The sequence below is a fragment of the Dermacentor andersoni genome, chromosome 10 (assembly GCF_023375885.2).
Source record: "Dermacentor andersoni chromosome 10, qqDerAnde1_hic_scaffold, whole genome shotgun sequence".
NCBI classification, from domain to species: domain Eukaryota; kingdom Metazoa; phylum Arthropoda; class Arachnida; order Ixodida; family Ixodidae; genus Dermacentor; species Dermacentor andersoni.
This window is the reverse complement of record NC_092823.1, coordinates 108,447,208-108,461,442: the sequence shown is the minus strand read 5'-3', so window position 1 is coordinate 108,461,442 and position 14,235 is coordinate 108,447,208. Positions and strand designations below refer to the sequence as shown.

At 44.9% G+C, this 14,235-nt stretch overlaps 1 protein-coding gene across 1 annotated transcript in view; it reads right to left on the bottom strand.

The window, feature by feature from the left end:
* The window catches only part of Parp1 (Poly-(ADP-ribose) polymerase), a 69,111-nt gene that overhangs the window by 3,778 nt on the left and 51,098 nt on the right, over positions 1–14,235 (bottom strand). Inside the window, exons 19-24 of the mRNA XM_050192075.2 lie at positions 13,090–13,212; positions 10,593–10,826; positions 7,994–8,146; positions 6,758–6,885; positions 3,523–3,584; positions 681–801 (exon numbers count right to left, since the gene is read on the bottom strand). Of these exons, the coding sequence (XP_050048032.1) occupies positions 681–801; positions 3,523–3,584; positions 6,758–6,885; positions 7,994–8,146; positions 10,593–10,826; positions 13,090–13,212 (821 nt within the window). The remainder of the gene's footprint in view (positions 1–680; positions 802–3,522; positions 3,585–6,757; positions 6,886–7,993; positions 8,147–10,592; positions 10,827–13,089; positions 13,213–14,235) is intronic.

The following is a 14,235-nucleotide window of genomic DNA, read 5'->3' as shown; positions in this document are numbered from 1 at the left end:
AGAACATCCCGTGGCCCTCTAGATTTCAGAATTTTTTTACAGGTGGCAAATTATGGGCCAAACCTGACAACAAAACTGCATGAACGGTGCCTGCTCTTTACCGTGGACGCTGCTACACCTGGAGCACGTGATCGAGTCACGTGACGCGCGGTCATATTGCCTGTTGTGCAGATTGGCCTGACGATAACCTACATGCCAGAAAGTTGGGCCAGACCTTCTGTATTTTAGAGAAAATACTGGAAAGCAAAGCTTTTTATGCAATAAATAAATGATTGCCACAAAACACAGGTGCGCTATTAAACTGACGATCTCACTGGTATTCAGTACAAATAAACCTTACTAATTCATTAGTTCCAGAGAAAAAAAGCTCGTGATTCTATTCAACTTACATTGTATCAACAAAAAAATAGTTTCGAGACCTTTGTATACGCACTGAGTTGTAATCAGTATTGGCGTACTAATTTGGTGTTTCCTGTAGTACGAGTGAAACTTACTGTATATCTTGATTTCTATATACATAAGTTACTGATACCCAGCTACAGTCTTGTTACGCAATTTCAGGAGACTCCCAAGCCTGTTAGATTTAAAATGTACTATTCGGCCATTTGCACACCCCTCCTTATAATTTCTCCAAAACAAGGGGCACACTAAAAAAATGGTATTGCATTTTGAAAGGATACTCGTTGTAGAGCAGGCTACTGGCGCCAGCTTTGGTGTCCTTGAGAGAGGGCCCCATGGGCACCTCAACACCGTCGGGGGTGACGACCTTGTTTTCCGGGTTTGGATAGGTCATGCCCACACCTGGTTTCCAAAAGATGTGCAATTCCCAATCAGAAACAATGACATCTCCACTCTCGGGCAAATACACTCGCATCCCATAACAGCGGCAGCTAGGGCCCTTCATTTCATTTCATCTTTATTGTTCGATTCAGCCTGCACATGTCAGGTCCGATCAGAATATGCAATTTTCGTCATCTGGGTCTTGTACATGCCATGCCCATACTTGAATTTCGCAAGATTGGCAATGGCCAATGGGAAGCAAGGGCACACCCATTCACCAGTACTTCACCAACTTCACCATGTCTGTGAACTACACCTGTACACCAAAGAGCGGCAGACGCGGTACTATAGCTTTAGTCTGAGAGCTCGACGAGGTGTGCTTATCTCATTTTTTATCAGAATATTCAATGAACGAGTTAGGCCATGCCCACACCTGAATTCCACAGGATTGGCAAGGCCCTCACAGAAAATATGTACATCCTTGGATATCTGCGCTATTGTCTCAAAAGCAGCTAGGATCCAGTATGCCAAATCATTACAGTTGAATCTCGCAATAATGAAATCGGTAGGGAATGCGAAAAAATTCGCTTTCAGAGAAATTGTTGCGAAATGGGACAGCACGGATGGGTAATACCTCGCAAAATGAAACTTTACTGTCAAAATTACGTTACGCTACTTTGGGCAAGCTGTGCTCGAGAATATAGAACTGCATTGCCGACAGTACAAAGTGCGCCGCATGCACTGATCAGCAGTGGCAGCACTGTCGTGGAGCAGCATTCTCGGTCAATTGGTTTTGGAGATGCGATCACTTCTGCGAGGCTTTGCACAACTCGGCATCGGACGCAGAGCAACAGCGTTCCACGCATGCAGCAGCACTTCTCCAGTGCACGCTGTCACCCGTAGGCGCCGATGCGTCTGGTGCCAAGCACAAAAGTGATCGTATCTCATATACCCAAAGGCAGTTGATCGAGATTACGGCCCCTGCGCACAAACCTATGTCCGGCGCGGAATTCACACGTGATGCCTGTCAGGTGGCACCAAAATCAGCTTTCTTGAAGCAAGGGACGCATATTCCCAGACGATCGCTCAATCACGGCCATTATGTTGCTAATAAATCCATTGCCAAGTGCCATAAAAAGTTCCATGTCAGTGGGACATTGATTTCCTTGTTTTTGCTGCATTTTCCTCACCGAGGTGCACATTACGCACTGCGCTAGGTGTGTAAAAACCATCATCACATGTCACTAGCAACATGCGTACCGTTTCAAACGGCTGCTCAGCAAACAAGATGGCGGCCATGACATGTTTCCAGCACATGCAATCACTTTCAACGCTTGGTTGTTTTTGTGAATGAAAATGGCAGTGCCTACACAAGTGGAATGTGGTGCTATTTTACGCAATTTTAGTGCAAAGCAATCGCATTTGAGCACATTTTGGAGCCTACTAGCCCTAAGCAAGTAGGTTACGTTCCGGCAAATTTCGTTGATGCAGGATCATGGTACATTGACATTTTGTTGTCAAGAGGTATGAAGTGCATTGAATACTATGGCCGTTCACCAGGGATACGACAACATTTCAGTATTGTGAGAATTTCGCTGTCACAGGATTTCGTTATCACGAGTTTCAACTGTACTTGCTTGCTTATTCAGCGTGCTCATCCAATCTCACTTTCTATCAAAAACACAAATTTTACTGTATTTCAATTTCAATAAATGCACGAAAACAATGCAAACATACAACATCTGAAGTTACCATTTCGTATAATGGCTTGTTGTTTTCTTTGTCAGCAAACCACAAAATTACACAAATGTAGGCATTCAGGTAGACAGTAGACTTCTGTTAATTAAACTAAGGTTAATTAGATGTCTCAGTTAATTTTATCCTGATCGAAGGTCCCGGCCGGCATCCATGCACTTGTATGGGCCCAAACTTTCTTCACTTCAATCCTAAAATTAGCCTTTGCCAGATAATTTGAACTTGACCATTCAGCACAATGCCTGCCTGAGCAATATAATGACCCCAATAGCGACCCCTTTAATGGCAGCATCTATCATGGAGGAGCTTCAGGAATAGCGAATAACACACCTGATATCCCGTCGAAACCACCCATTTACGGCCAGCCCCAAGATTTTCAAGCAGTAACTGTAGCTCACAATATCTGATTACAGTATTTACCAAATTCTAACACACACCTCTTCATTTCTTTCTTTTTTTTTTCTTTTCTTCTCAAGAGAACTGGGCCAGAAATTGCATGCACAGTGCAATCGGACGCAAAACTAAAACTGCCTTCACAGAGTTCGTATGAATTACTGCATAACACATCTTTAACGCAGAAAAGCCAACTTTAGGAAACCAGCCACCATTACGCAACACATATTAGACCCCTGCCTATTTCTTTTACTAAAGAAATGACCTGCTCGTGACATTTCTCTTTTGTTTAGGAGCTTTATTGCCAGTTTTATGCAAGTTTTTTGCTTTCGACACATAGAACATGGGCATGCGTTTCGTTCAACGGTGTGTTAGAATCGGGCAAATACTGCTAAATGAATGAGCGCTGTGTTCTGGAATTGTTTTTTCTTTTTCTGCAAGTTGATCGTTTCGACCTGGCGGGCAATTCGGCCAATTTCGTCAGCCCTGTCAGGTTCGAATTAATGGAAGTAAGTAACCCGTAATGTTACGCGAAGCACATACGAAAACACGCAGCAATAAGTGCAGCACATGTAGTGATGTACCCGAACTTACCCTTTGTGGAATGGTAATTGGGAGGCAATTTGGTGATGAATTCGGCATTCTTTCGCTCATACCTATGAAAAGGGAAAATATTCCACTGTTTCATTTTGGACAAAAGTGCACGTTACAATAGATCAAACACAATAAGTCGGCACCAGCACAACAACGCACTGCTTTCATCGCCAAAGCACATGCAAATGTTAGTTTACATGTTAAAGTAGCAGCCACAGAGTTGCACCACATGTTTTCAATGTTCCAGAGACTTGCATGAATCGCAGGACAAACTGTATAAGTCATTAGTCAAGACAAGTTCTACCATTGCGTTAGCGATTATTGCAGTCATGCAAGAAACCCAGAATAACAATGCAATTGATTACACAGAGGACAGCATACTGTGGTTCATAGATAACGATATGGAACTGTCTGGCAAGTGACAATGGCGAACATTAAGCATGAATAAGTTTACCTTCTGTGATTCTATATTCTGCGGGCTATTTTTTATCTGACTGGGAAAATCAAAGCCACATCACTTTTTTTTTCTTGATACAACTGCTTGAAAATTACTTCTGGATGCACATTATATTCTATAACTGGCTAAGCCAGGTAGCACTGCACCATAGCACCAACACTTCGACTCCAAAAATAAAAACAAGCCAAACTTAAATGCACCAAACCGTTGACCTCTCCAACCAATTCTCCTAAATGCGCAACAAATAACAAAACTGCAGTGAAATGAAATAAAATATGTGACTGTCTTGTCCAACAATGTACCGTATTTATTCGAATCTAGGCCGATAGCTCTTTTTTTCAAATAATCATATACCGAACTCTAAGGTTGGCTTAGATTCTAGGATTTTAAAAAACGCGCTAGCTTGTAATTGAAAGTCATAAATATGGTGCATAGCTAGCGGCATCTAGAAAACTCAGTTACGCAGCCACTACTCGCTGGGCCAGTAGCCAACTGAAGTACGCGAACGACATTGCTGTTTTGACCTGTGTCATATCGGCGTGCCACTGGCTCATAATGTGGCATTATCATAACGGCGCCAAACAGGTGATGCCACTATCATGCCGCTTTCAAACGAGAAGTTGTGCTAGCCGCAGAGGTACCGTCAAATGTTCAAGCCAGGCGGGACTTCAGCATCAAGGAGAAAAACGTCTGTCATTCGAGGGGGCAACGGGAGATGTTTTTGCCGCAACGAGAAGATGACAGCGACAATGAAGATAAGCGCGTGATAACACAGAGGAGCTGTTCACCGAGATTGCGCCGCGTTTTGATGCATGCGAGCCGTGCCGCACTGTCTGCGCAAGCATGGGTGCGCGGACGCAAGCTTGCGTGTGGTCTGGGCTATTAGGGGCGAGCTCCACCACTGGAAAAATTGCCGCCACCGTCGGTGCCACGTTGCACGAGGGATCACGTGAGCACAGCAGCCGCGTCGGCTGCTTCGGAAGCGCCGAAGCGAGCTGAAAACTAAAGTTTAAAGTCCCACCTGCACTGCGGTTCTGATTAAGTGGTAAGGCTTTCACCTTGGGTGTCTGCTTCACAACATTTGAAAGCACTATAATCGGTAGTAGCTGCCTTTGGAGGTGTGCTGCATGGTAGGCTACTACTCGGTGCCTCAGTGCCGGACGTACGTAACGGAGGCCGGTGTCAGCCTTATTCACACGTAGCCACAGGACAAGAAGCTGCGTGAACCTTGGCTCACGAAACTTAGAACCGGCAAACAGCCATCAGCTACAACTCTGGTATGCAGCAAGCACAGAAGCGAGGAATATTTCTGCAACGATGCTGGGACCGCTATGTTCGGTGAGTAGTAGAAAATGTCCACTGAGACGTTCGCCTGCGCTCCCTGCTCGGCTAATGTCACGATAGTTTGGTCTATGAACTTGCTGATGCTAGACACTGGCAAGTTCATTGGAATGGAAAGGGAGTGGTAAGAAGCACATTAAATTAAGGTATGGCAAATGGTCCGTTTTCAGTTTAGTTTCAGTTTATTTCTTTAATAAGTAGATATACATGCCTACACAAGTATACAGAAGGAGGTTTGTGTTATGAATTAACGCACTGGATTACGAAAAAGAAGCAGCACGAAATCGCCCGTTGACTGATACAGTGTGACGCAACTTTAGAAATAATACTGAAACGTATAAGAATTTAGAAGAAAAAAAATACTGAATCGTCGCGACGGCACATCACAGTCGCCGTAGGCATCGAAGTCCTTTGTTAAAACGAAATTGTCTTTGAACAGCTCTCATAACGTCCACGCAACAATGGTTGCTTTTGGACTGTCAAATGCTCATATGCTGCGGCCTAAAGCTCACAGCGCAGTGCGAAAACGCTCTCAGTGAAAGCAAAACATTGTGCGCGGACATGCATGCAGACACGCAGCCGGTCACCGCGAACCCATGCAATCGCTGCATGCTTGAGGCTTCGTTCTGCTATGCGCCATTTCGTTATACAGACCACCCACTGTAAAGAACACATTTCACATAGTGACGAGGCTAGCAGCAATGATAACAGAGAGTGAGCTCGGCATTTTCATACTAAATAAATGCTGTTTTCATTTTGTTACTTTTTTTTCTTCGGCCTAGATTCAAGGTAAGTTCTTTTTTTTTTTATTTCTGGCTTCGGTCATTCGGGGGTCGGCTTAGAATCGGGGCCGGCCTAGATTTAAGTAAATATGGTACTAATACAATATGACGATATACTTACAGCAATCTTGAGATGGTCGCTATGATCCTCCCAATCTGAGCTAACTGATTTCGAAAGCACTCTGGGTACCAAGTAAGAAAAATCTTGTGCCAGCCAAACAACTGGCTGCATTCTGGAGCAGTGAGAGAAAAGAGCTAGGGCTGAGGGGAACTTCCGGTAAGGCAGCCCATGCCACTGGCTACATTTAGATGTGAAACACGGCGGCACACGTGGATGGTAATTACTGCCGTGAACAAAGCAAGAGTTAACCTGACTTCGCCAGCACAACCATGGGAATATGCGAGGTGGTCATGTGACTGAAAAAATTCTACCACATTTCTTGGTTGCAATGAGAGCGATACACTGGGAGCATCTCTCAGCGCTCTCACCAAGAGTCACTCTATTGGAAAGAATCATCCAAATGTAGCTGAATTGCTCCTTTTGGCCGTCCAAACAAGGTCGGCCTTTCGGGTACACTTTAGAGAACTTGAAAACGGCCGTCTGAATAAGTCACAACTTCTCCATCTCTCCTGACGAATATTCCATCAAACTCACATGTTTCCCAGAGCAACTTCGCAAAGCAGCAGCAGTCCCACCGGATTGCTGGGCGATGTACAGCAGTAGTTGGCACTCTTGGAGACCATGTCGGCAAAATAGATACCTTTGCCAAACATGTAGCCAGTCTGCAAAGAAAGAAGAGCAAAGAAAAAAAAAAGGAAAGAAAAAATCCATAAGGTCTCGTTCGAAGTGCATGAACTCTCAAAGCAATTGCCGAGAACATGCTTCTTACAAACTGTTCTCCCACATGTTCAGCTATTATATTGAATTTTGTTCATCGTCTTCAAATGTAGCTTAGAAGGGTGGCAGATTGTGCTAGTTGGTAATGCGTTCTTGCTGCAGAGGCGATAGCACAGAGAAGTGAACTGGATGACGAAACACAAACGTGAGCGCTAAAATCGCACTAAAGTTCACTGTGATATGTGCAGGATATTATGCTCCGATATGCACAGAACATTCTATGGCATTCTTTTAAAGTGAAATTGGAAAAAATTAACTTCAATCAGAAAAAAAAATTATTTTGTTGAATTTGAGAGTCGGCAACCACAGATACGGTTTTATGTCGTGTCAAAAATATTCTCACATCGGCGGTGCAAAGATTTCGCATCCACTCCGTTACCGCAGCCAAAAGTGTCGCCCGAAGGGGACAACGCTATCCTAAAGAGCACAGGCAGACAGAAGCAAACACTTCGCCTGCTTCTTGCTTAACGTGCATCCAAAACTCGAAATGTGAGCTCCAGGGCTAAACATGTGGGAAGACAACGCACATGAAGCCACAGCTATCTCGGCTTGCCCACCCGTATCTCTAACATCAAGCGCGTGACCCGCCTGTGTGATCAGGAGACGCGTGCTCACCTGCCTCCCACTCAAAATCAAATTATGGGTCTTAACATAGTTAATGTCAAAGGTTTAGCATAACCCAAGCTTGCCTTCTGCCCCCGTGAGAATGTGGCTGACGTAGCCATCAATTGAGCCATTGACCCCTCACTAGCTCCTGCGATGCATGCTACACAACCCTACAATAACCATCATCTTCAGCTGTCGCACGCACTTAAATCGTATCCATCATGCGAGGGTCAACTTTGATGGCCACACAAGAGGGCACAACAAAAGGTTCACGATGGTCAAAGAGGAGATCACGAGGTCATGACCATCATAGAGCGTGGCATGCAGTATGCCCAAAGATTTGAACGAGCCATCCCTCAAAGAGCAATGACCAAATGAAAAACGTACCACAGGTGCCTCGGGAGGAGCAATGCGCAGCCCCTGGGAGAGGATGCCTGCAAAGTTTGCAAGCCGCGACCCGTGCCAGAGCAGCTTGCGGTTGGGTAGCTTCCGGAAGGGCTTGTAGCGCTTCGCCTCGCCGTCTTTCACCACTTTGAACAGCTGAAGAAAGCAAAGCAAACAAGGCAATTAAAAACAGTTCCTGGGGCTTAATGTTTTAAGCACTACAGTGGGCCATGGGGCAAAGGTTTTCAGACCTAGGTCGCCGGAAGAAAATCTGGGACTAGTGTACGGGTAGGTGTTGAGGAAGTGCGGTTGAACAGTTAATCTAGCATGGAAATACAGTGGTCAGGGCGCGTATTAATCTCAACTTTGTCCTTCTGGCTTCAAATGTTCTCGTCACTTCCTATGTATGAAATTCATTCAACGACAATAATTAGTGTCACTGGGCCTCTAGTTGCTACCACTCAATGGCTGTGCACAACAAATCAACCAAATTATGGGGTTTAACATCATAAAGCAGCACAGTGTCTATTAGAGACACTGTAGTAGGGGGCCTCCGGATTATTCATACTACCTGGGGTTCTCAAACATGCGTTAAACCTAAGCACACCATCATTTTTACCCTCAGCCCACATTGGAACGCAGCTGCCGCAGCTTGGAATTAAGCCTGCGACCAAATCGCCAAAACAAAGCAAAACGCAACAAAACACAACAGTCACTAAGCGACTTGAAGGGTAGGTTTTCACAACATCAGAGAAAGAAAAACTGCATTTACACAGGTAGCAGAGCAAAGTCAAGCAAACATTTTTTTCTAGTTATTGGAAACTCATATTATATGGGTCAATTTCTGTAGCTGCTGCAATACTAAAGTATTGCTAAACTGTTATTAATAGCGGCTATTGTATTTTCGCACCTGCACCAAACCTGCACCAAACATTTTTTTTAATGTAGCAGTAATGTCCGGGTGCGAGTTATTTGTGCATTTCCCCTTGGAGCATGGCTTCACGGCATCGCGACGCGCACCGCCGTGAAGCCGCATATCAAGGCAGCACAGTGTGCACTGTTGTAAAACCACAGCTCAAGGCAGCGCGGAATGCGCTGCCGTTGTTTGTTGAAGCTCCCTTCTCCCCACCTTCATGGTCGCCCATTCTGTTTCTCTTTACAGTTTGCCATTTAGTGCTACAGGTTGCCATTTAGTGCTAACCATTTAATGGTTAGCAAAGTGCCTGTGGCGATAGCAATAGTGCATGCAGCACCGGCAAACTATAACTTGGATCACGATTAACTGCACTCAACGGTTGTCCATTAGAGCACAGCAGATTATCAGCATTGCCGAAGAGGGGGAGGGGAACAGAGCCACTGGCCAAAGATACAACTTGGACGAGTCATGCATCCGCGAATGAACGCTGTTTTTCAAAAGATGTGAGCACTGTTCGCAGTTTTTACGTGGTTTATACACACAGACTTTTTATTTTCTTTTTTTCTTCTTTCCGGACTGTTGTAATTGGGGTAGTGGGTTATACGTGGTGGTGGGTTACATGCAAGAAGGATTGCTGGCAAAGGTTTTATTTATTCATTTTTTTTTATTTAGCTATTTATTTATATATAATGACACAAGGGCCCCATGACGAACATTGCATGAGGGATGGGTACAGTCACAGTGAACAAAATGCATGAGGATGAGAACAGTAGTACGTGCACTCTTATGCATTATCGACAGTAGACTAACAAATCTTCTAGAATCACTCCAGAAAAGGGCTGCTCATCTTATTTTATCAAATTATGCATGCAATGCAAGCGTGTCATCAATGCAACTGATCCCTTGAATTGCCAGGCCTTTGCCATACATCCTAAGTTTATGCACTCGTGCCTCTTTCATAAGATTTACTAAAATAATCCTGTCTGTGAAAATGAGCTGTTCCTTTGTCCATCCTACATTCCACCTCGCATTGATCATCAAATGACTGAAACCAGCTTCCTGCCTCCATCTCTGCCATTTGTGAGGAGGTTGCCGACGACTACATAGGTACTCACCGGTACACTCAGTACCGCCTCCGAAGAGTATGCAAATAAAAAATTAAAAAATACTCGATTTCTTCGGTGGCGAAATTGAAGCAAGCAAGGTTGCTGCTGTATGGCTGGAGGCAATTCTAGTCATGCAAAGTGCATAAAAGAAAAGACTGCTGGAACGTTGTGGTATGGACACATGGAGGGACGATGGCATTCGGATGGGCGTTGTAGGACACACATTGGACGAGTATGACGGGTTCGTTGCTAGGCAGTAGCGAATGAAAAAGCTCATGATAAAAGTTTACTACAGATATTATGCGACAGTCGGCCAGAGCAGAAAGATCAAGTTGCGATTTTAGCACCATGATACTAGAGTTCCAAAGGATGTGTTTCTACCATTAGTCTAAATTTAAACAACCGGAGCTCTGTAGACCAGTTTCTAAAAATGCAGTAGTCCCAAATGTACGTTTTGAAGTGTGCATTAGGCCACCGTTATAAATGCAGACAAATCTGGAAACACAATTTGTTCAAGTAGTCTTCTTTTTTAACTTGTTCGTGCTTGAAGTTATGCTGGCAGTACAAGCATGCTTTTTACCTCGAGGATCTCCAGCTTGTAAGAGCGATGCGTCTCGGCGTGTGTCGTCTCAACGTACTTGCTCAGCAACGAAAACTCGTCGTGCGACCGGTCCAGCACCTGGATGTCCGCCTTCAGCTGGCTGTAGTGGAAGTCCACGGGGTGCAGCTTGTCCTCCTCGGTGTCGCCCTCGTTCTTGAGCAGGTTGACAGCCACCTCGATCTCCAGCAGCGAGCTCAGCATGTTCACCTTTTGCTGAATGTGCGCAGGAGGAAACCAGAGAGACAGCGTTGGCAACCACAGCGATGCCCACGAATCACGTCTCCGCATTAACATTACGAGGGCGGCCCTGAAATACATCTGCTTGAAACCTGAGCAAACAACTAGTAAGAATGCGATGTCTCGAGAAATATCTTCCCGAATAACTTTTTGAAAAGGACCTAATATGAACAAAGATGACATGTATTCTTGTGCAAGGGCCACATCCCTAAATTTGGGCCTAAATATCTCAGAAAGAAATTACTCATGTGGAGGCCGCACCCCTACATTCACCAAGCACACACCTCTCAGTCCCAATCGTGCAGCAGTGTTGACGCAATCAGAATCCTCACCAGTTGCGATTGCACTAGACAACCTTTTGGCAGGAAGCTCACCGACTTAACTGTTGGCATTGACAGAAAATTGCTTTCCTGGTGCCTCACAGTTTGCGCCATTGCATTTAAAGAACAGTGCCATCTTTCACAGACAGCTAGGCACCTATATGTGACACTTCGTATGTCACTGCTCCTGCACCAGCCGAAAAGCTGGTGCATGTCTTATAGCAGTTTGTTCACGTCTTGAGTGAAAGCTCACATAGTTTTATAGCATGCAACCTCACGTATGGCATGAAATCTAAGCCCGCATCCAAGGACAGCTTTACCTTTGAACTTTTATCAGTGCGACCCATAGACGCATATCAGACTCCACTTCGGTTGTTTGCACAGTCATCAGTTACCATATTTACTTGTATAATGAACGCACTCGCATAGGGAATGCAGCCCCACTTTTCCAATGAAGCGTGTGTGTGTGTGTGTGTGTGTGTGTGTGTGTGTGCGTGTGCACATGCGTGCGTGTTTCTTTTTTCTCGCATGACGATCACACCCTAAACTTGCTGCCGAGAAGTAGGAGGCACACGGTACGATTTGGCATCCGATATAGCGTCCAACAGGTGCGATTGTGTCTGACGCTGTGTCAAAAGCCGGATCGCACTGTGTCTCCTACTTTTATTGCGACAGAAATTAGATGGACGTTCCAGGCACATTTTCGCCGCCGCCGCCGCATGCTGCATGGTGTAGGTGTGAGTGAAAGTGTACAAGGGAAGCCAACGATCGCGGCTGAATCTCGCGCTCCATTTTTCGTCACGCAAAAGGCCCCGAGGGGGAAAAGGGCGGCGGCATTGTGCTCTGCCAAATGCGTATTGCACAACCACACCCAAGGGAGGCCAACGATCGTGGCTAAATCTCCCACATACAAGGGAATAAAGCGGGAAGGAAACACACCGTCTTCCGTCGCGCGCATGGCGCTGGGGGGTGGGAGGGGGTTTTTCTCTGGCGCCTTATCTTCAAGGCGATCTGCGTCGGGGGCCGAGTCGATGGCAGCTCACACCCTCGTGCGTGCTGCGTTCTTGCCGCTCAGTTTGCACTGAAGCGAATGTTTGCAAGTTGATACGGCCGATAAAACTACTGTCCTTACTTCGTGTAGCTGTCTACACATTAGCTAAAGCAATCGATGGTTCACATTTCGGGCGAAACTGACTTTCTTTTTTAGAGGTGGCCACAGAAAAAAACAACTGCTCATAATTTTACCCCCAACTTTGCGCATATTTTTCAGGAAGAAAAGTGTGCTCATTATGTGAGTAAATAAGGTAAACACCGGCTAAATGCGTGTCCCAGCTCTCCATGGTTTTCTGACATACGTACTGGTTCGTGAAGCATATGTACATCACTTAGGTTGTCACCCCATGGGCTTTGCTCTCGCTACGTACAGTACATGATTATGCAGTGAGCTTTTGATGCTCGAAGTTTTGTCTGAAATGTATGCAGGCACGATTAATTGTAACACAGTTTCCATGTTGCGTGAAAACTCTGGCAGTTGTTTCACAGCGCAACGTCCAAGCATGTGTCAGAGCCCAGAGTCATCTCGTAACAGCGCTTTAGCAGTGAACCAGGTTCCAGCTGCTCAAGCTCCATGGTTACATGCCAACAAGAACAAATGCAGCAGCAAACTAATCAAAAACAAAGGCTCCTAAAAATCGTCACACACAACAGCAATCATGTCAGTTTTTAAAAGCAGATGAAAATTTATTTACTCTTCACTCGTGCGCGGTCTGCGCCCCAGAAATTCGTGCCCAAATTTATGGGGAGGGGGGAGGAAGTGTGGCCCTACACAAAAATATAAGTACCCCATACAAAAGCATGCTGCACAAACCCCGATCATGAGCCCAAAACAAACGAGGTATCAAAAGCTGCGAAGGACAAACCTCAATAAGCTTGTCGTCCTTGAGTAACGTCGGTTTGCTCATGCCAAAGTCGTGCGGGATGAGCGTGTAGAAGCGGTTCGAAGCGTCCGTGAACTGGTTGTCTGATCCGCCAGACTTGATCAGCTGCACAGAGAACAAAATTAGGAACTCATTGAATTGGGTGGGGATCTTGAACAATGTCGGTGACTTCAGAAAACAAATACAGATTTTTTTCACACATTTTGAGGCAACAGCTGCGTTTCATTCCTTATAACTGCTTCCTACCAGTGTTCTCAGTCAATTCACAAGATATCTTGTCATATATTGATAACACCAAAAAGCAGCAAATACAAAAGTGCGATGCACAACCCTACTTTAGGTGATACAGCAATACAGTAAAACCATTTGTAACAAACAAACTTACGAGCTAAACGTAATTTGACATGCCAGGTGATTCAATAGATCCAAACTCGCCTATGATGAACTTATACAAACATTTGTGATGCATTCTTTATACACTGACACCCCACCAATACATTCCTCGCTGCTGTGTTTTCCTGGCTTCTGCCTCACTTTATCGTGGTCTCAACCTGAAGCTCATTCACTCCTATGTGTTACATCCCAATTACATTTTCATTCTGTAATGTTCCCACATCCTACATTGCATATGAACGTGGTAACCGTGTAAACTTAGTTGTAGAGAATCAAATTCACTCTCGCATCATGCTTCAAGATAATAAATGTATACTCGCGATTAAGTTTGTGAAGGCACACTTGTGGCACTACCTGTAAATTTCGGAAGTAAGCAATTGTCGGTCCCAATAAGCACGTCTTAGTACAATTGCACATTTTACAGATTTCCTAGTCAGCTTCTCCACAGTACAGTTGTGTTATGCAGTGAAGCATATGCAAAATATTGTGGTGAAGCACTTCAAAAGCATAAGGGGTCGTTGCCACTGAACATAGTATCTTATGTACATGATTCTCATGCAACCCCAAATCTAAGAGGCACCCAATTTTCAAGCGTCAAAAGTAAGAAAAAATGCTTCCCACTTTCATGATCAGAAAAAATCCGAAGTGCAAAATTTACCTTCCCAGAAGGGAAACTTTTTTCTTCTGTAATGAGTTTTTATAATTAAAGTAATAGTCATCGTTGCCATTTGCCCT